The sequence below is a fragment of the Dendronephthya gigantea genome, unplaced genomic scaffold (assembly GCF_004324835.1).
Source record: "Dendronephthya gigantea isolate DGI-Jeju-01 unplaced genomic scaffold, DenGig_1.0 000027F, whole genome shotgun sequence".
Classification (NCBI taxonomy): Eukaryota; Metazoa; Cnidaria; class Anthozoa; order Malacalcyonacea; family Nephtheidae; genus Dendronephthya; species Dendronephthya gigantea.
Genome location: NW_021163037.1, coordinates 2012237 through 2035253, shown reverse-complemented (window position 1 = coordinate 2035253; position 23017 = coordinate 2012237). Strand labels below are relative to the sequence as shown.

Here is a 23017-nt window from a genome sequence, read left to right as displayed (position 1 = left end):
TACTGACACTGATTCGACGGATGACACGTTGTTATGCCACTTATGCAATTGAAAGCCGGCCGCCGCCATGATCGTCGTTGATTCTTCCTTAAACTTTGTCACTAGACTCTCTGAATCGCCTCCTCCTTGTATATCATCAACGTACGTGTCCTCTTTTAATACTCGCTCTGTTTCTGGGTGCATGTTCACGTATCCTTCCAAGTGCTTTTCCATGGTTGCTCCGAGAATATGCGGGCTCGAAGTGGCTCCAAAAATAACTCGCGTAAACCTGAACTCGATTATATTCCGGTTCGTCAAGTCGTCATACCACAGTATCCGTTGTGCGTCACGATCGTTTTGCTTAACGATGATTTGAAGAAAGGCTTTCGTCGCATCACCAGTGATACACAAAATTAGGAAGCGATTGCGGAGGAGTATATCTAAGAGGAGTGGTTGCAATGATGGCCCAGTCTCCAAACAATCGCTTAGGCAGGGCGCATCCACATTTGGTTTTGAAGAACAGTCGTAGACAATGCTTTCTGTACCAGGACTTCTCGAACAGGTCCCAGCTTATCCATAAGGGTATATAAACTGTTGATTGGGTAGATTCTAACTTATCCATGGTAGAGAGTGTTCTTACAGTTCTTGACAGCATGTTGTGGAAGTAATGGATCGATTCAAGGTTGTGAATGCTCTTTATTGCATGCAGTGTCTCCAGATCTTTAATCAATGCCTTTACCATAAGTCTCGGTAAGTATGCGTTTTGCTTCATTGTAATCGTCAATTGAGTGTGGTAAAATTCATGATGTCGTCTCGAGGTTTGCCCTTGACGAACTCTATTAAGTAGTGAAGTTTTCTAATTTCGGAAAGATTTGACTCATCAACTCATCAACGGATTCCAAAAACGGAGCCAATCTTTGTAATCTCTAGAAAAAGGCGTGATGGTATATCTTTGCAGCTTCACCGTCGATGTTGATTTTTTAAAAGCATCATTTCCTTCACCAGTGTTCTCATTTAACTTCTGCAGGTATAGCTTTCTCCGTATCCATTCTTCCTCTGCCTGATGTTGTTTCATGATTGACGCTTCTGTTTCCATTTGGTATTTTTCTCGTAATTTCGCTTTTTCAATGCTCAACCGCTTCTGTTCCTCGAGTTCTATTCGCAACTGTTGTTCACGCCTATGTTTTTGTAATTCCTCAAAATGTGCTTTGCATTGATCCCTTTCTTTCCGAAATTGTGTAATACAGTCCTTTTGTGCCATCGACCACTCTTTTATGTGATCCACATCTCTGTCGCTATCCATTAAATATTGTAAAGTTTGATCCTTTGATGCTTCCAGTCGCTTTATCGATTGTGTTATTTTCTCGTGGGCAAGGGCCACATCTTCCAAATTATCGGCGCCTCTTTGTTAGCTTCTGCAAGCTTGAGTTTTTCCAAGGTAATACATTTGTCGTGTTTGGCTTCGCGGTCCATGTTTGTTTACTAACAACCCAAGTTGTAATGTCCGCTTTGCAAATTTGTATTGTTTCGTACTTTAATTACCATTTAGCGCAATATTTATAAGTCCTGTACCCTCTAGCGCAATATGGCGCCGCTGTAATAATGTTTCGTATTGTTTCCTTTCACATTTCACGTCGATATATTTCAACGATATACATCCCGAATGTCGCATGTACTATATAATCTTGGTCCAACACTAACCTTCTGTATATCAGTCGATCGAAACGCTTTTTCTTATCCAGCTAAAGTTGTATGATATCACGTATTAAAACACCGTCTGATTTTGCTCGGAATTTTGTCCCGAGCTTCCTTGAATATCCAATCCTTATTTCGCGTATTTGCTACATCCTGCCGGGGTCGCCACCTTCAGTGTGGGGAATGGTCCCAGAGACACTGAATAATTCACACCTGATCGCTACGCTTTGTTAAAAAAATTTATAAATATAATAATATACAAAAGGTTTTCTTCTATGAGCTCGCTCGCTCGCGGCTCGCTCCGTGTTCAAAAGACAAAACCACATGTTATTGTTTTATTCCATAAATTAACATAATCAACTATAAATGTCAATCCCAGTTCTCGCGCTGTCTCACAGTTTCTAACATTAGTTATAAAGTAGGTAACCATGCTCTAAAATCCAGAAGGATCTCGGTCTTCCTAGTGACGTGGAACCGCGGTTGGAAAGGCCTACAGAATGCTCGGTTTGTTGAAGAGGAAGACAAAGTCCTCATATCGACTACACCAGTGAAGTATGGTCTGGACAAGGTATCGAGCAGATGAGTGACATCGAGGGAGTTCAAAGACATGCAACCTCCAATATTCTCGGCACACCCAGGTTCTCTGTTCCATACAATGAACACCGGTCCGTTCCCGGTCCGTAAGTTCCCCGATTTAGAACCACATGTTTCAAAAATAGTTACTTTATTCGCTCCGCAAGATTCTGAAACAGTTTACCAAAGCAACTGTGAAGCAAGTTCCTGCATGCATATATCACCTTCACACTAAAATAGCGCTAATTCCTGTTTATATCACTATCCACCTACAATACCTCTCTGCATGACACCTACAACACTGATATCAAACACATTGTTGTTAAAGCTGAACCGTTAGCTGAGCCGTCCGTTATTTAGTTGTAACGTCCGTCTGTTATAAAGGTTAAGGACCTAAGCTAGATTATAACCCTGTCGTCACTAGCAAAATTTTGCCGAATATTATTAACGAAACGAACGCCGTCCCATATTAATCATTTTTGCAATGCTTCTTGTACTGGAAATATAATGAGAAATTCAACTTTGATAAAAATGGTAATAGAGAAATAATAGTATCTCTGTTTGGAAGGGTGTATCGCATAATTTTAGGGATGACAATTGGTATACGAAGCGTTACCTGAAATTGCTAAAGAGATGATTGCTACAATAGTGAAGATGATGAATGAGACTGAAAAGGTATGAAGCTCTAATGGATGAATTTTCCCTAAACGCTAACCTCTGGTATAACCAATCTAAAGATGAAGTAAGCGGCGAAGAAGATTTAGGTGAAGGTGATTACGCAAGGTAGTTACAGCAGGTTTTATGCCTATTGGGTATGTGTGTTCTCGTAAACGAACCATGTTCAGGTGAAAAAATCAAATCTTGATCCATCATCAAATCTATATATATATATATATATATATATATATTATAATATATATATATTATATATATATATATATTATATATATAATATATATATAATATATATATATATATATATATATATATATATATATATATATATGTATATTTAAATGGTTTACGATCGTTACTGGCGATGCAGTTTGCAGTGGATTGTATTAATTCAAACGACACCATTCTGCCAAACATTACTTTAACATTACAGCATTCGATTCATGTCTGAATGGCATTATGGCATTGAAATGCACTCTTGAGAGTTGAGTGTTTTGTTTTAAAAAATATGTGGGAAAACTGAGTAAATATCCAATTGTCGGTTGGACCACCTAATTATAAGAGAGAAGAAGCTGTATATACCGCAAAGGTAAAGGAAATAGATTAAGAGTATATGTTTTGTTACACAAAAGCCATGCATGCATGCATGGCTTCATACTTGATAATAGATTTATAAGCTGAATTTTGGTCCCGTATTATATGCAATTATACATATTTCATAGACATATTTCATAGATTACAGATAATGGTTATACACCGTCTACACGATAAGCGATATGTCACCCAACAGAGCACGAAGGAACGCTAAGTTGAATAACGTTAGTTTTATGCATGTTATAAGATCTGTAGCCTGATAAACTGTACTGAGGAAAAAGGCAGGTATAGTGACCGCCGCAATGATGTTCGCGTGCGATGCCATATTGTATCTTACTAATGCATTGGAGCGCCGGTTTGACGCATGTCAAACATGTTTTTGCCAAAACCTCCTCATTAACTCCTCATTAACTTTGTTTTAATATTGATATACTAAAATAGCTTAACATGCCGCCCGCAAACTTATGTTTCTTGCCGAAACCGAAGACACGCCTTGATACGAACGTTTTCTCTCTAACTTTATTTTAATATTGATATACTAAAATAGCTCTCTCTATATATTCCTATAGGAAGATTCCTAGGATGAAACAGACTATCTATTATGTATTAATGTATATACCGAAGGTACCTATACGTATATTTTGTACTGTACATTATAAGCTCATTAATTCAGCTATATATTAGTCTTCATCAATTAATTATGTTGTTGTCTTGGCCATTAAACAATTATTATTGTTTGCCATTAAAATTTGCTTTTAGTCTGTATGTATATTTCTTGTATTTTTTTCTTTCGTGCAAACGTCGCAAACATTTCTCGCGTGCACACACAGGGGTTGTGGCAGACGCGAAGCTAATAATTTGCTCGTATAATTTCGCTTTTAGATTTCTTAGAAATGCTTGGCAGCATGTATTCAGATCCATGTGTATGTATCTTGATCCTCACATCGTTGTGCGTCATTCATATGTCTGAACTCCCCTCTATTCGAGTGGATAACCCAGGCAACATTACCCTTGGTGGGCTTTTCTCCTTGTTTGAAAATAACCATGAAGGTGTCTGTGAAGGCAGAATTGTTTTGAATGGTTTGCGATCGTTACTGGCAATGCAGTTTGCAGTGGATCGTATTAATTCAAACGACACCATTCTGCCAAACATTACTATTGGCATTACAGCATTCGATTCATGTCTGAATGGCATTACAGCATTGAAATACACTCTTGAGCATTTTGTTTTAAAGGAATATGCGGGAAAACTGAGTAAATATCCAATTGTCGGTTTAGTTGGACCACCTAAGAGTGAAGAAGCTGTATATACCGCCAAGGTAAAGGAAATAGATTAAGAGTATATGTTTTTTAATTGTTACACAAAAGCCATGCATGCATGGCTTCGTACTTGATCATTTATAGGCTGAATTTTGGTCCTAGGCTATATTATACAATTATACATATACAGGGTGTCTCAAAAAAACGAAAACGATAGAAATCACTCATTGTTAAAATTTGAATGCTGCGTTCATGAGTTTTAGCCCGTTGGGATTTAATGCAACTTATAAAATGCTAAATACGAAAAATTTGAAATTGTGAATATGATTAAATTTAAACTAGAAATACATGCATGCAGCAACCCCTCGCCATTTTAAACGAAGCAAAATACGCAAAAACGTCGAATGTTGTTTTTCGATTATTTATTTTATTCAATGATTTTAGCGACTATATAAGCTACAAAGTGATATTTCTTTTATCAAAACTCTGAAGTACACTTTTGAGAACTCTTTTTAAAGTTTAAGCGATGATGTAAAGCTTTAAACGGTCGGTTAGCTCCTTGTATAAAAAAACGACATACCAAGCTCGTACTTGTCAAAATAACAATGCATTCTTAGAGCAAACACTGAATAAGCAAAATATAGACACCTACCACTTCAAAGATTATAAACTACGATTCGTTCCTATTTCACCAACTGTTTCTTTGCTGTGCATGATGATCTTTAAATCTTTTATTATTGTTTTAATATTTGACTCCATGATTTCATTTTAAATTTTTAAAAAATAGTTTGCAAAATGACGGTTAAAATGCTGACGCTATCATGCATGCTCTCTTTTTGTCTTAGCAATCAGCAAGTCGTAGACGACCGTTCTTTCTTCGTTCAAATTTCGCGCATGGCACAACTACCATGACCATTGAACGTCCATGACATTTGGCAACTTTGGATCCCGCTATGTTCTCCCGGGTCCCGGGTGTAATTCCTAATCTCCGGGCGGAATTAGTACCCTCGCACGGCGCTCCGCGCAGACTTGGGGACAATTACATTTTTATGGGTGATTTCAATAGTTTTCGGGTTTTTTGAGACACCCTGTAGATCACATATTTCATTAATATATGGATTTTGTCCATTCTTCGTCGTATTTTGTCCATTCCTCGTGGTTGATTTCATGTTACAATATGTAACATTTATCATTGTATTTTAGGTCTTAGATGTTTTTGAAATACCTGTCATTAGTTATAGTGCAACAAGTGAGAAATTAAGCGATAAAAAGCAATTTAAATACTTTTCTCGCACTGTACCGTCTGACGTATCTCAAGCTAAGGCCATTGTTGACTTTTTTCGATATTTCAATTGGACGTATGTGAACGCCGTGTACAGTGATGATTGGTATGGCACGTATGGGATGAAACTGTTGAGAAAGGAAGCCAAGAAACACGGTATGGTTTTACAATCCTAACATTTCACATAATTATTTTAAGGGGCGTGGGACAGTTAGGCGGTTATAATCTATCGCGTTTGTCTAGATATAGGCTTATATGGCTATTTTTGAAATAATATTCTCAACTCGACATGCATGTGTAACAATCGAGTGCAATGGACTTTATTATAGAATAGTTTATTATCTACAGTAGTCCCCCGCTAACTCGAACTCGCTTAACTCGAACTCCTCGCTAACTCGAACTAAATCCAATTCCCCTTGAATTTGACAGTGTTTTTTATAGAAATTTACTCCGCTTAACTCGAACTCGCTTAACTCGAACTCGCTTAACTCGAACTCCTCGCTAATTCGAACAAATTTTGTTTTCCCTTGGTCAAATATATCCGGTTAACTCGAACTTTGGTTTCGTAACATAGATCAGCAAAGTTTAAAATGTGAGAAGATAGCATTTTGACAACTGGAAACTATCCAAATAACAACTGAATAATTGATTGGTGTATAATTGATTTTAAATTTCAAAAGATTTTCTGTGGTGCCACGGTCGTTATTGATCTAGCTTTTTTGGTTCCTTTTGTATTCTTTCGATCTACTAGCTACTAGCTATTTCTAATGCTTCAATTATTTTAAAATCAAATGTCATTTACACCTAGAAATGTTGAAAAAAACATCCATTTTAATAATCGACTATCGACCTACTATATCATGGTAAACCGCCATATTGCCAATCGTGTTATTGAATAGTGGTAGCCGCTTTCTTAAAGAAAATTGGTAAACTCATTGAAAAAAGGCTAGAAAATTACCACAAAGAAGATTTGGATATCCAATATGTCTACTAGGAGTGTTTACGCGTGAAACGAGACACTATTGCAATAACAATAATTCGGGGCGTTCCGAACAATATCGAGTAATTCATTTGCTCAAATATTTGAAAAACTCCTAACCTCCGGTTTCGAATTGACTAATCTCTAATCCTATTGGATAATAAAATAACTAAAAATACATGCATACAGCAACCCCTCGCCATTTCAAACGAAGCAAATGTTTTTCCTCAGCTTGCCAGACCTCTATATAATTGCTGATGTTTTCACATTTTTCGGACACAAACAGAGTCGCAAAGGTGAAATGAAATCACCGTTTACCTGCTGTATTACGTTGCATGCAGTTATAGTCATATAGACTTAGCTAATACTCCACTACCTACATAGCTAAACTTTCAAAAACAGCAGAAATAATTTAAATCCCCAAAAAATAAAAAACGTCGAGTTTTGTTTTTCGATTATTGAAATCATGCAGTGATTTAGAATAAGTTGTAGAATTTTAGATTTAGGCACAGATCTAAATGAATGCAAATTGTAATATTGTCAAATCAAAATCGATTGAAATTTATGGCCTAGACTCGATACCTAACGAGGATTTTGTCAATGCAAAATCACTCGAAGTCATTCTTATAACCCTATACCTCACCTCAGCTATAGTTAAATTCCTGCTGGAGGACCTGGGTTGCATTTTTCGCAACGTCCCTGGTTTGTTCTTACATACAGTGGCGGCGCCAGATTAAAATGAGTGAGGGCGATTGAGGGGCAAATAAATGTTTTGGGGGCAAGACTAGAAAAGTATTAAAAAAGTATTACACTACTTAGATAACATGAAAAGATTTCGGGGCCCCACGTCTCCCCCCTAGCGCAGCCAGGCCTGGCACGAGGTATCATATAAAGTTTTGGAGGCTTAAAATAAAATTCTGAAGTTATATATCTATATTGATTTTATTTCGTGTCCCTTATAGGCCATCGTACGTTTATAAGAAAGCCCTTCTTCCGTTTCAATTTCCAATTTCCAACGTTTTAATTTTTCCTACCCCACCCCATACGGTCCCATTTCGTAAAATTAATGTTTTTTATATTTGCCTAAGGTATATGTTTTGCCAAAGAAATCGAACTGTCATTGAATGTCGACAAAGCTATTTATCATGAAAAAGTTGGTCAACTTTCAAATCTTACTAATACTGATGTCGTTCTGCTGTTTTGCAGTGCTCCAATAATCAAACCCCTCATTACGAAAATGGCGATTTTGATAAAAAATTTTAATAATATCCAGCTGTTATGCTCAGATGCCATAGGTTACTCTTGGCTTTTAGACTATATCTCTAGAAAAAAAACAGAATATGTTTACATCAGTATAAAAACAAATATCATCAAAGACTTCCGTGACTACTTAGAAAATTTAAGTGCCGAGAAAATGAACATGGTGCCCTGGTTTAAGCGCGTGTACCAACAAATCATGAATTGTTCTTTCAAAACTGAGAGGAAAAGGTCGCGAAGATGCCATTCAAATCAGACATTTGGAAAGACGTTATCGTCAGGATTTCCGAAAGATTCCACCACTAACGTTATAGATGCGGTGTATGTCTTCGCGCATGGCCTTCACCAAGAATTGACAGCTCGGTGCCCAAATCTCGCTAATTGTGCGCAAAACGGCAACGTATTTGGCGCGTCATTACTTAAACTAATCCGTAATTCGAGCTTTCAGAGCGCTGATGGAAGGAGAGTTTATATCGATCAAAAAGGCGATGTGACGGGAGGATATGCGTTTGAATATATCACAACTAGGAAGGATGGTACGCGGGAAAGTAAAATAATAGGTGATTGGCAGGGTCGATTGAGTCTGAACTTGAACTCGATATATAATTCTGGTTTGACCTCGGCAAAAGCGCAGTGTTCTGAACCATGTAAGAAAAACGAAATAAGACAAAGAAACCACGAAAAACCATGCTGTTGGAAATGTGTAGAATGTCAGGCTGGGTCAATTGCCCGAAACGAAACAATTTGTCATCCCTGTGGCCAGGGTTATTTGGCAAACCAAAAGAAGGCAGAGTGCGTAAAAATCCAAGATCTTTTCTATAGTTTGGACGAACGAATCTCAAATTTACTGGTTGTCCCTCCTTTGGTACTTTCTGCGTTAGGATTATTGGGTATTCTTTTCACTCTTAGCATATTCATAAGATTCCATTCCAATCCACTGATTAAAGCATCTGGGCGCGAATTGTGCTATCTTGTACTTACTGGGCTTCTCTTTTCACTCATTTTCCCGATTCTTTGTGTCTTTAGACCATCTGGCGTCAAGTGTCTCTCTCAATTCATTCTTGACAGTCTTCCGCTTACGATATCACTCGTTCCAATCCTGATGAAAACTAACCGCGTCGTTCGAATATTTGACCCTGCACGAAGAATAACGGACCAACCTTCGTTAGCAGGCTCACTACCACAACTTGTTTTATCCAACTTGTTAATCAGTTTACAAATTATCTTCTTGCTTGTGTTAGTTCTTCTGCATTTTCCCGATCAGAAATTAGTTTATTTCTCGCCAACAGAGGTGCATCTTGTTTGCAGCACAACAAATAGCCAGCTTCTTGTAGCACATCTGTATAACGTTATCTTGATAATCGCCTGCACTTACTACGGTTTTCGAGCTAGAAATATACCTAGTAATTTTAACGAAGCCAAATCCATTGCTTTTGCAATGTACGCATCGTGTGTAAGTATTGTTGTATTCTTTGTTGCATTCTTGGTTGTGGCCACTGGTAGTTCCAATAAGATAATTCAGCAGGCTTTACACTCATATCGCGTTTCGCTCTTAGCCAACGTCATTCTATTTTGCTTCTTCGCTCCTAAAATTTACATCATTCTTTTTCGACGCCAACTGATCCAAAGGCACTTATTTTCTTTCAATGGCGGGGGAACAACTGTTTGTTACTCACAAGGAAGCCAAGGCTATGTGAGGTAATTGTTGTATGATTCAATTCACAAAATGTTCCTATCCTATTTTAGTCGAAAGCGCATATATATATATATATAATTATATATATATATATATATATATATATATATATATGTACAATCAAAAAGGTTGACCCTATCAATATATATATATACAAATATATAAATGTCAATCACGTGAGCATTAAACATTGTTTAGTTCGCTCATTTTTGTCTTTTTTCTTTATTGTTATCAGTATTGTTAACCTTACTATTATATTTATGAAATTTCTAATTAACATTTTAACGGTTTCCCATAAAATTAACGTTGCAGTAAAATGCAGTAAAATCACGTGACTGATATTTACCTATTTATATATATATTTCAATATGACAACCTTTTTGATAACGACTATATATATATATATATATATATATAATATATTATATATATTATATTATATATATTTTATTTATATACCCATTTGCAAAAACGTTGGCCGCAGATAGATATATAGATAGATACTCAAAATCTAATTAAAATTGCATAAGTTGTGTAATATGATTGAAATCCCATGCAAATGTAATCATATGCAATTCTAATTAGATTTCGAGTATCTATCTATCTATCTGCGGCCAACGTTTTTGCGAATGGGTGTATATATATATAATATAATATATATATATATATATATATATATATATATATATATAATATATATATATATATATATAAATATATATATATTATATATTATAATATATATAATATATATATATTATATATATATATATATAAATATATATATATATATTATATATATATATATATATATATATATATATATATATATATATATAAATTTTCGCAAACGGATGCAAGTGCATTTTTGTTACCTTGTAGAAACAGTAGAACGTCTGAAATTGAGGCACCAAAGACAATCCAAAGATCACAAGTTCCTACAGAAATGCCTATCTGCAGAAAACGACAAGGTATATTATATTTCTATTTTGACGCATGTCATCTCCTGAGAATATAGAGAGTATAGAAGACCCCCAAAATCTCTGTCAACTCTCTATAAAAATTATATCAAATGCATGTTTCTTATCTTTTTAGATTGGAAACGCTGGACAATCTAGGCAACATCATGAAGCCTAGTTCATACGTCGCATTTTGGTCGCGTCGAATGCAATTCAAACATAGGTAATGAGATAGTAAATCTTATTCAGCCTCATTATCATGTCATTATCTGCTGTTTAATTGCATTTGACGCGACCAAAATGCGACGTATGAACTAGGCCTAACGCACACGAATTGGTACCAATGCATGGTAATTGCCATGAGTATCATGCTGCGTTTTTCAATTTATCTGCCGATAAGAACGGTCTGATGGATGCAAGCTAAACGACCTTACTGTTGGTACCATTCGTACGAATGGAAATTGCCTTTTTCCATCCGTAGACATTCGAGTATGACACCGTATCATAGAAATAATGGACAGTCTATTATGTCTATTATTTTTATGCACCGTATGCTTCGCAATACTAAACTTACAGCCTATAGTTATAGATTGAACGGGAAGTTAAAACAATGACACCATATACTGTAAATATTCGAATAAACACTGGCTTCGAAGAAACACCGCATGGAAAATTCATGAATTTCTTCTTTTCTGCATGTAAAGCTTTGTTTAGTGCCTGCAATTCTTCGTAAATAGGCGGTTTTGGAACCACAAAATCTGTGTTAATTAAGGCCTATTTAGACTACACGATAAGTTGTATGCAATTATCATTCTGACGAATGCAAAAGAGGACCTATGCCACAATTTTCATTCAATTTAGTTCGGAGTGGAATTTAAAGTGTCACGTTTGTACGTGTGTTCATACGTTCACATGCGCCAGGATACGAATCGTATACGAAAAATCGCATAGTGTAAATGGGCCTTCACATAATTGCACCATTATGTCAAGCACAAAAGGACTAATAAACAAATGTAGTATTTCATGCCTATAATATATTTTATTGTTATTTCGAATAACTTCCTCAGTTGACGTCACATAAGTTTAGTTTTTTTATGTTCCCTATCAATAATTATTTTTAATTAAAATGATCAACTTTGTGGCTCAAAGTCGATAAAGGATAGCATTTCGACCTATAAAATGTATTTCAAAAGTTCTTAAAATGCGGATTTAACCTATCTAATTACTCCATTTTTAAGACATGACATACAATTATCAGTCAGTGAGCAAATTGCATGGATTTTGTGCACAACTTAAGGGCTGTTTACATGCATGAGCCCGGTTATCCGAGATTCAACGAAGCGTGAGAGGACTTTGAGGTATTGAAACAAGTCTTTATGACACCAAACAAGCACATGCTATTGTTGTGGTGATTATCATCCTGGCCGTCGTACAATCACCACAACAATAGCATGTGCTTGTTTGGTGTCATAAAGACTTATTTCAATACCCCAAAGTCCTCTCACGCTTCGTTGAATCTCGGGTAACCGGGCTCATGTAAACAGCTCCCAAAAATACTTCCAGCTGTTTGATGCCTTAACAAATGTATTGTTTTTCACAGTCCATGCAGCTGTAAAAAAATTGACAAAAATGTCTGAATATATATAGTTTCTCAGATTTACTTTTCACGATTACACATACAATAGGTATGTATACTGCTTGAACTTTCGAGCATTCACTTTCAAACTTTTTTTGAGCTAAACAGTAAGTAACACGAATACCATCAAGGTACTATTAGTATCTTATATTTAAAGACGTTTTCAGTGACTCATTGTTCATTCCCGCCTTTTGAGTTAAACCACATGCCCCAACTTCATGGCTTGACTGTCACGTCACCTGATGGCGCCAACTACAAGAAACATTTTAGTTACCAGTTGCATGCATTGAGAATACTTTATTTTACCTATTACCGTTTCTCTTCCTTGTATGTACTATCGTTCCATTGAAACACCATCTTATTATAGGCATGCACAACCACACAATTGTGTAGATGAGTCCAATTGCATAATGATCACACTTGTGTGAGGATACTTACATTTAAGAAACAGAAAACATTTTTCGTGTTTCTATACAGTTATATAGAAACACGTTTTTCCGAGCATATTTTCCCCAGTATATTTCGAGTGTAATTCTTCCATTTAGGCCATGTTCATATGAGCCGGGCTGGCCCGCTTCGCCGGGCTGACTCGCTAGAGGCGAGATCCCGCTTCCTAAGTTTTTCTATATGTTTTTGAAATTTGATTCACATGGAAAGCGGGCCAGCCCGCTTTGGCGAGATCTCGCTTAAGCGAGGCGAGATCTCGGCAAAACGGGCTCATATGAACGCACTAGGCGGGCTAGCCCGGTAAACCGGGCTGAAAATCGTCGATCGCTTTCTTTACAAATATACCTTCATAGCATCATTTCGCCATTTTATATGTATTTGCAAACCAAAAGAACACAATACATTTCAAAAATTAACGAAATATATCTGCCCAAAACCGCTATAATCGATGCAAGCAACATTTTTCGATTTGTGAAGCGTCAACAAGTTATGTAACGCTACCGGGCTAGCCCGCCTCATGTGAATAAGAATATGAACAGGGCCTTAGTTCGAAAATATGAAGGAACTGTTTGACTAATGTTTTCCATACATTAATCAAACATAATTAAATAAACATTAATCGTACATTAATGAGCGTTAATCAACACGAACTTGTATAGCAGACTATAAAAATGACATTACACAATAAACAAATAATATGCTTATGATAATCAAATGTGGTAGGCCAGCATGCAACAACAATGTAAAATAGACAATTTTACACCATGTAACGTGAATGTTAAGACTTCCAAACTGACTAATCGATCCGATTTTACTAGTAAACTCGAGCACACGATGTAATCCACGTAATCCATACAAGTGTGATCCACATCCACACCACGATAGGGATTTATTTATCACACGCATGTTTATAATAAGTTTGAATATAACGTTCGTAACAATCCGAAGACCAACGTCCCAGTGTTTATATAAGCCAGGCCTAAGAGGGTAAGTGATGCTGCAGTTGTAGCAGCGCCAATGCGATAGCTGTGACCGGCGAAATTAGAAGCATCGAAGCCAGCTTGTGAAAGCAATTTCCGGGTTTCCGAGGCCAGTATTTGCTTCGAAAGTGATCTTCCCGAAGCATTCAGAAACAGAGGTGGATTTGTTCTTGCTGGTCTGATGGCCAAATATCGCTTCATTGCCTGAACAGGACAGAGTGGTGTGTTTGTACCACCGACTGTTATATTGTGACCTACTCGAAAAGGATCAATTTTGGATTCTTTAAGCCGAACAAACATTGTATATAGCTATTGATCGTATATTGCATTAGATTAACCTCGGAGTTGAAGGTTGCGTTGCACGAAGCTCGCCCAGCCTTAAAAGCCAAAAAATGCTAAGCTCATGGCCGCCCATAGAATAGTAGAATCAAATTTCGTTGTGGCAGATATGGCAAGCATCAGGTGAAACAGTTTTAGATGATGAATTGTTATTGGAAGGTGAACTCGCATGTCGCCAAATTCTACTTCTTGATCCCCAGCTGTATTTTTTTGACAGCATCGATAAATAATTGATAGTACAATAGCAGCAATATGCAAGATATAAAAGCATTTGTCCCACTGGGAAGTAAAAAATCTCCCCTCGTTCATCGGAAGTGAAATTTAAGTGCGAAAGATTCTTTAGTCAACTAGAATCGTGTTAAAGTACAATATTTGGATGATGCTTGCGATGTCGACTATGCATGCCGTTTCAGGGTGTCATTTCCGGACTTTCGTCCCGGATTCAGATTTTGGCACATACGCCATGTTGACCGCATGGTCGTTTACCTTAAAACATGCAGTTGAGATAATCTGCCCTAAATGAAATGCATATAGAAACTCCTTTACATGTCCTAGACTAAAACGATTTTTCCTCGTTTGCAACTAACGCGGCATGATCAACATCAAGATCTGTTGTTCTACGCATGCATGCTCAACTGAAAGGAAAAGGCTCAAACATCTGTGCCAATAAAATGTTGACCAATCACATGCACGCATGCAAGAATCTATACTTAAAAATGACCGATTTTAAAGTAAGGAATTGTTCACGTTCTAAATATTTACTTTGGGTATTGTTATAACACGAAGAATTTTCTGTTCGAAGACATGCTTCATGGCTACGGTATATATGTATATATTTTATTATAATCCTAAAAAGTACTTTATATATTCAATCATCTCTTCTTCGAGTCAAGAGTTGCCTTTTTTTAGTAGCCTTTTTTTATATAAATATGGTAATATAGGTCAAGTATAACGCCAACAGAATCTCTCGAGCTGTAGAAAGGAAGTAGTTCATTTAGTATATGTATATAATGTAATTAAGACTTTCCGCTTCACAATTGTAATATTTTCAGACAGGCAAAGCATTTCGTACATTAATCATTACCGTGAAGATAATATAGAAATGGCGGAGTCTTGCGATAAGTGTAACTTGAATTATTACAGACCTTTAGTTTGACGCTTACGGCAAACGCCAAACCGCAAACAATAAAAGTTTGTGTTTTAACTCCACTATCTCTAAGTGTGCGGCAATTTCGCTAAATTAAAAACGTTCTGCATAAAACTTGTGATGTTCAACAGTAATGTAAGAAAGCAATAGGGTATTTCTGATGTATTTAGAAAAGCAGCAAATTCAGCTTTGCCGTATATGTTTCACGTTCACCGTATAAAATTTAATGCTTGAACGGCTGAGGGTGTTTGCAGTCGTTCAAGCATTAAATTTTATACGCGGCGAACGTGAAACACATACGGCAAAGCTTAATTTGCTGCTTTTTTAAATACATCAGAAATAGATAATAAATACATGCTTTCTTACATTACTGCTGAACATCACAAGTTTTATTTAGAACGTTTGTAATTTAGCGAAATTGCCGCACACTTAAAGTTAAAGAGAGTGCAGTTAAAACACAAACTTTGCTAGCGGTTTGGCGTTTGCCGTAAACGTCAAGCTAAAGGTCTCTATTATTCATAGCTAACCTTCTGGGACCGGTTGTTCAAAAGCCGGTTAGCTAACCCTGGGTTATCTCACATCAATTTTTTTAATCGCTCGTTTATGAAGTTGAACATGTTTTTTCATAAATATTTAGTGAATCAATAGAAGTCTTATTTTGTAAAATCTTGAAACAAACAGTGGTTCCGAAGCATATAAACCAAAACAGCGGAGTAAAATTCAACCCCTGCATGCATGCATGTCAATAATATATGGCGCATTAATTTTGAAACCAGAACTGAATAAAGGCACAAGCTAGTATGTAATAAACAGGTTATCAGATGATTGGCTCGGTGACAATATTACAATTGTCCCTCGTTCACTGCGATCACTCGCGACAATTTGTAATATTGTCACTCGGGCGATAAAACTGATATCACCTCGCCCATCATGTGATAACCTATATACATCTGTTTATATGTCTTTTTATTATATGGATGCGGGTATTTTACTGCGAACTAAAACACTCGTAGAACTCAGACGCCACTACATCCGGGGTATACAGTTGGCGTATTTTCCGTATGTCACGTTTAGGATTGACGTTTATAGTCGTCTTTGTGTGTATACTTTTGTCGCTCTGAATTTAGTCCATATCAATAAACAACATTGCACGGTTCGCTCGAAGATGTGGATTTTATGTTCTCGTGTCAAAAGCAATATCTCAGTCGTATATATAGGCCTTCATCAGTTAACTATGTTGTTGTTTTGGCCATTAAACAATTATTGGCCATCAAACATTTCTCGCGTGCATGCACACATGCAGAGTTGTGGCAGACGCAGAAGCTAATAATTTTCTCGTAATTTCGCTTTTATAGTTTTTTGGGAAAATGCTTGGTAGCATATTTTCAGATCCATGTGTCTGTATCTTGATCCTCACATCGTTGCGTGTCATTCATATGTCTGAGCTCCCTACTCTTCGAGTGGATAACCCAGGCAACATCACCCTTGGTGGGCTTTTCTCCTTGTTCGAAAATAACCATGAAGGTGTCTGTGAAGGCAAAATTGCTTTAAATGGTTTACGATCGTTACTTGCAATGCAGTTTGCAGTGGATCGTATTAATTCAAACGACACCATTCTGCCAAACATTACTCTTGGCATGACAGCATTCGATTCATGTCTGAATGGCATTACAGCATTGAAATACACTCTTGAGCATTTTGTTTTAAAAGATCATGCGGGAAAACTGAGTAAATATCCAATTGTCGGTTTAGTTGGACCACCTAAGAGTGAAGAAGCTGTATATACCGCTAAGGTAAAGGAAATAGATTAAGAGTATGTTTTGTTACACATGCAATAGCCAAATCCCATGCATTCATGGCTTTTTACTTGTAATAGAATTAAGCTGAATTTTGGTCCCATATATCAATTATACATATAGATCACATATTCATGAATATATGGAATTTTTCCATTCTTTGTCGTTGATTTCATGTCAATAACATTTATCATTGTATTTTTAGGTCTTAGATGTTTTTGAAATACCTGTCATTAGTTATAGTGCAACAAGTGAGAAATTAAGCGACAAAAAGCTATTTAAATACTTTTCTCGCACTGTACCGTCTGACGTATATCAAGCTAAGGCCATTGTTGACTTTTTTCGATATTTCAATTGGACGTATGTGAACGCCGTGTACAGTGATGATTCGTATGGCACGTATGGGATGAAACTGTTGAGAAAAGAAGCCAAGAAACACGGTATCGTTTTACAATCCTAACACTTCACATAGTTATTTTAAGGGGCGCGAGACATTGCTTATATAGGCGGTTATAATCTATCGCGTTTGTCGAGGAATATTCCCAACTCCGCGCGAAATGTGTAACAATCGAATGCAACGGACCTCATCATAATTTCCCCTTCAGAATTTTACATGATACCTTCAGAATTTTATATGATGCCTTCAGAATTTTATATTTAAGCCTCCATCGGCCAGTTGTGTAAAAATTATATAGTGTATTTCTGAGTTAACTGAGATTTAACTATACAGAATTTAGTTAAAGAGTTTTATACAACCGGCCCCAGAATTTTATATGATGCCTTCAGAATTTATATGATAGACTACTAAAACACGCTCTGAACGCGCTCAAACGCGAAAATGTTAAAGACGGCAACTTCGGCTCCAGAGTTTGTGACAAATGCACGGATTTCATCTATTTTAGGTGTTAATGACATGACATTGGATAAAACGAGACCACATGCACAAACGGAGGAAGTCCAGGTTTCGAAATCTTAAAGAGAGGGGGGGGACGTCCTTATTGAATGTTATGGTACTGCTTTTGTCAGCAGCTCATCCTATGTAATGGTAGTTGTTACCACTGTAGTTACCACTGTCATGCAGAGGTGGCGCTGCGTTACTGCAGGGGGTCGCTCGTTGTTTGCACTTTGCACATGCATGTGTACTTATTTTCAATGCTACTTTCATTCACTTTACTTCCACAGTTATGACAATATATTGCGTTCGACACACATGATTTGCTACAGTGCTGACAAAACATATTAAAATACTACATACAAAAACTACCTATATGAAATGTCTACAATATTATGCACAATTGCACGCGTGTAGTCGAATAAGACATGAGGCAAAACGCGTGCGCAAGACAATAAAGTACGGAGTAAACAATGGGGATTAACATTTAATATATGAACTTTTTAAAAATAATTTAGTTGACGGGAGACTTCAACGCAATCTGAATTTTGTTCTATTAAAGCAAGGGCAAGTTCGAACACAACTAGGCCATTATATTTGAAGGCTTTCGCGCAGAAATGTTTTTGAAATGACGTGTAGCATCTTTAGAATAAAGTTGTAGAATTTTAGATTTAGGCACAAAGCTAAAAGAATGCCAATTGTAATTTTGTTAAATCAAAATCGATCGAAATTAATCGCCTAGCCTCGATACCAGAATTTTGCCAATGCAAAATTACTAGAAAATCATTTTTAACCCTATACCTACCTGGGTTGCATTTTTCGCAACGTCTCTGGTTTGTTCTTACATACAGTGGCGGCGCCAGATTAAAATGAGTGGAGGGCAATTGGGGGGCGAAGACTGAATGTTTTGGGGACAACACTAGAAAAGTATGAAGAAAGTATTACACTATATATACTTACGTAACGTGAAAAGACCTCAGGGATGAGCCCACTTGTCCCCCCTATAGCGCACCCAGGCCTGGCACGTAAGTATTGTAATATTCTGATTCTTCGTAATCATTCTACTCTGTAATCCATATTCGTACTCGTTATACCCCGTATTCGCACTCCATTCTCCACATCCTGCAAAATGTACTCCCCACTCCATACTCCGCAGACATATAAAACTGCGAAGGCTATGAATAAAATCCCGAAGGCATCAAATACAATTCTGAAGGCACTTACATAAAATTCTGAAGGCCCTTGCATAAAATTCTTAAGGCATCATATAGGCATCTTTAGGGCATCAAATATCATGTTAAAATAAAATTCTGAAGACAGTTTATATTGTCCCCTATATACTTTAATTACTTTTATAAGAAAGTTTTTCCGTTTCACCCAGGCGTTCACTTTCTAATTTTTCCCCCACCCCATAAGGTCCCATGCATATCATAAAATTAATGTTTTCTATATTAATTAAGGTATATGTTTTGCCAAAGAAATTGAACTGTCATTGAATGTCGACACAGCTATGTATCATGAAAAAGTTGGTCAACTTTCAAATCTTACTAATACTGATGTCGTTCTACTGTTTTGCAGTGCTGCAGTAATCAAACCCCTCATTTCGAAAATGATGATTTTGATAAAAAATTTTAATAATATCCAGCTGTTGTGCTCAGATGCCATAGGCTATAACTCTTTGCTTTTAGACTATATTTCTAGCAAAAAAACAGAATATGTTTACATCAGTATAAAAACGAATGCCATTGAAGACTACCGTGACTACTTGGAAAATTTAAGTGCCGAGAAAATAAACATTGTGCCCTGGTTTAATAAGCGCGTGTACGAACAAATCATGAATCGTCCTTTCAAAACTGACAGGAATAAGTCGCGAAGATGCCATTCAAATAAGAAATTTGGAAAGGCGTTATCGTCGGGATTTTCGAAAGGTGCTGCCACTAACGTTATAGATGCGGTGTATGTCTTCGCGCATGGCCTTCACCAAGAATTGACAGCTCGGTGCCCAAATTTGGCTTATTGTGCGCAAAACGGCAATGTATCTGGCGCGTCATTACTTAAACTTATCCGTAATTCAAGCTTTCAGAGCGCTGATGGAAGGAGAGTTTATATCGATCAAAAAGGCGATGTGACGGGAGGATATGCGTTTGAATATATCACAACTAGGAAGGATGGTACGCGGGAAAGTAAAATAATAGGTGATTGGCAAGGTCGATTGAGTCTGAACTTGAACTCGATATATAATTCTGGTTTGACCTCGGCGAAAACGCAGTGTTCTGAACCATGTAAGAAAAACGAAATAAGACAAAGAAACCACGAAAAACCATGCTGTTGGAAATGTGTAGAATGTCAGGCTGGGTCAATTGCCCGAAACGAAACAATTTGTCATCCCTGTGGTCAGGGTTATTTGGCAAACCAAGAGAAGGCAGAGTGCGTAAAAATCCGAGACCTTTTCTATAGTTTGGACGAACGAATCTCAAATTTACTGGTTGTCCCTCCCTTGGTACTTTCTGCGTTTGGAATTTTGGGTATTTTTTTCACCCTTAGCATATTCATAAGATTCCATTTCAATCCACTGATTAAAGCATCTGGCCGCGAATTGTGCTATCTTTTACTTACTGGGCTTCTCTTTTCATTCATCTTCCCGATTCTTTGTGTCTTTAGACCATCTGGCGTTCAGTGTCTCTCTCAATTCATTCTTGACAGTCTTCCGCTTACGATATCACTCGTTCCAATCCTGATGAAAACTAACCGCGTCTTTCGAATATTTGACCCTGCACGAAGAATAACGGACCGTCCTTTGCTAGTTGGCCCATTACCACAACTTGTTTTATCCAACTTGTTAATCAGTTTACAAATTATCTTCTTGCTTGTGTTAGTTCTTCTGCATTTTCCCGATCAGAAAATAGTTTATTTCTCGCCAACAGAGGTGCATCTTGTTTGCAGCACAACAAATAGCCAGCTTCTTGTAGCACATCTGTATAACGTTATCTTGATAATCGCCTGCACTTACTACGGTTTTCGAGCTAGAAATATACCTAGTAATTTTAACGAAGCCAAATCCATTGCTTTTGCAATGTACGCATCGTGTGTAAGTATGTGTGTATTCTTTGTTGCATTCTTGGTTGTGGCCACTGGTAGTTCCAATAAGATAATTCAGCAGGCTTTACACTCATATCGCGTTTCGCTCTTAGCCAACGTCATTCTATTTTGCTTCTTCGCTCCTAAAATTTACATCATTCTTTTTCGACGCCAACTGATCCAAAGGCACGTATTTTCTCTCAATGGCGGGGGAACAACTGTTTGTAACTCACAAGGAAACCAAGGCTATGTGAGGTAATTGTCAATTCACAAAATGTTCCTATCCTATTTTAATCGAAAGCGCATATAAAAAGGATTTGAGTGCTGCCCACCTATATTCATCATTCAAATATTGTATATATATATATATATATTTATTTATATACCCATTTGCAAAAACGTTGGCCGCAGATAGATATATAGATAGATACTCAAAATCTAATTAAAATTGCATAAGTTGTGTAATATGATTGAAATCCCATGCAAATGTAATCATATGCAATTCTAATTAGATTTCGAGTATCTATCTATCTATCTGCGGCCAACGTTTTTGCGAATGGGTGTATATATATATATATATATATATATATATAATATATATATATTAATATATATATATTAATAAATATATATATAATATATATATATATATAATATATATAATATATATAATATATAATATATATATATATTAAATATTATATATATTTATATATATTTTTCGCAAACGGATGCAAGTGTATTTTTGTTACGTTGTAGAAACAGTGGAACGTCAGTAACTGAGGCACCAAAGACAATCCAAAGATCACAAGTTCCTACTGAAATGCCTATCTGCAGAAAACGACAAGGTATATTATATTTCTATTTGGACGCATGTCATCTCCTGAGAATATAGAGAATATGGAAAACATCCAAATTCTCTGTCTAACTCTATAAAAATTATATCAAATGCATGCTTCTTATCTTTTTAGATTGGAAACGCTGGACAATCTAGGCAACAACAATAAGGCCTAGTTCATAGCTACGTCGCATTTTGGTCGCGTCGAACAATAGATGAGGTAGTAAATCTTATTCAGCCTCATTGTTATTATCTGTTATTTACTTGCATTTGACGCGACTAAAATGCACGTATAAACTAGGCCTATAACGCACACGAATTTGTACCAATGCATTACCATGGTAAAAGAGAAATTGCCATTAGTATCATGCTGCGTTTTTCAATTTATCTCCCGATGAGCACGGTCTGATGGATGCAAGCTAAACGACCTTACTGTTGGTACCATTCGTACGAATGGAAATTGCCTTTTTCCATTCGTAGTCATTCGAGTATGACACCGTATGCTTCGCAATACTAAACTTACAGCCTATATATAGTTATAGATTGAACGGGGAAGTTAAAACAATGACACCATACTGTAAATATTCGAATAAACGCTGGCTTCGAAGAAACACCGCATGGACAATTAGCATTAATATCTTCTTTTCCTTCGTCTTTTTCCTCGGGCGGTGTGTCATATTTGCATGTAGAATTTAGTTCGTAAATATATAGGCGGACATAGAACCACAAAATCTGTGTTAATTAAGGCCTATTTAGACTATACACGGTAAGTTGTATGCAATTATCATTCTGACGAATGCAAAAGAGGACCTATGCCACAATTTTCATTCAATTTAGTTCAGAGTGGAATTTAAAGTGTCACGTTTGTATGTATGTTCATACGTTCACATACGCCAGGATACGAATCGTATACGA

The 23017-nt window shown here is 36.6% G+C and overlaps 4 protein-coding genes across 4 annotated transcripts; 3 read left to right on the top strand and 1 right to left on the bottom strand.

Annotated features, from left to right (window-relative positions):
* Positions 1-859: 859 nt before the first annotated feature.
* Positions 860-1282, bottom strand: LOC114523317 (troponin I-like). The gene has a single exon (XM_028544194.1). It carries the CDS (start codon positions 1280-1282, stop codon positions 860-862), a length of 423 nt encoding a protein of 140 aa, XP_028399995.1.
* Positions 1283-3273: 1991 nt separating this feature from the next.
* Positions 3274-6261, top strand: LOC114523374 (metabotropic glutamate receptor-like). Its single transcript, XM_028544271.1, has 2 exons — positions 3274-4835; positions 5980-6261. The coding sequence occupies exons 1-2, from the start codon at positions 4410-4412 to the stop codon at positions 6232-6234; spliced, it is 681 nt and encodes a 226-aa protein (XP_028400072.1). The 5' UTR covers positions 3274-4409; the 3' UTR covers positions 6235-6261.
* Positions 6262-8217: 1956 nt separating this feature from the next.
* Positions 8218-11886, top strand: LOC114523373 (metabotropic glutamate receptor 1-like). Its single transcript, XM_028544270.1, has 3 exons — positions 8218-9992; positions 10873-10961; positions 11086-11886. The coding sequence occupies exons 1-3, from the start codon at positions 8275-8277 to the stop codon at positions 11106-11108; spliced, it is 1830 nt and encodes a 609-aa protein (XP_028400071.1). The 5' UTR covers positions 8218-8274; the 3' UTR covers positions 11109-11886.
* A 4979-nt stretch (positions 11887-16865) lies between these two features.
* Positions 16866-22293, top strand: LOC114523316 (metabotropic glutamate receptor 3-like). The gene is made up of 5 exons (XM_028544193.1): positions 16866-17291; positions 17500-17734; positions 19875-21519; positions 22024-22112; positions 22236-22293. The coding sequence occupies exons 1-5, from the start codon at positions 16866-16868 to the stop codon at positions 22256-22258; spliced, it is 2418 nt and encodes an 805-aa protein (XP_028399994.1). The 3' UTR covers positions 22259-22293.
* The last annotated feature ends 724 nt before the right edge of the window (positions 22294-23017 follow it).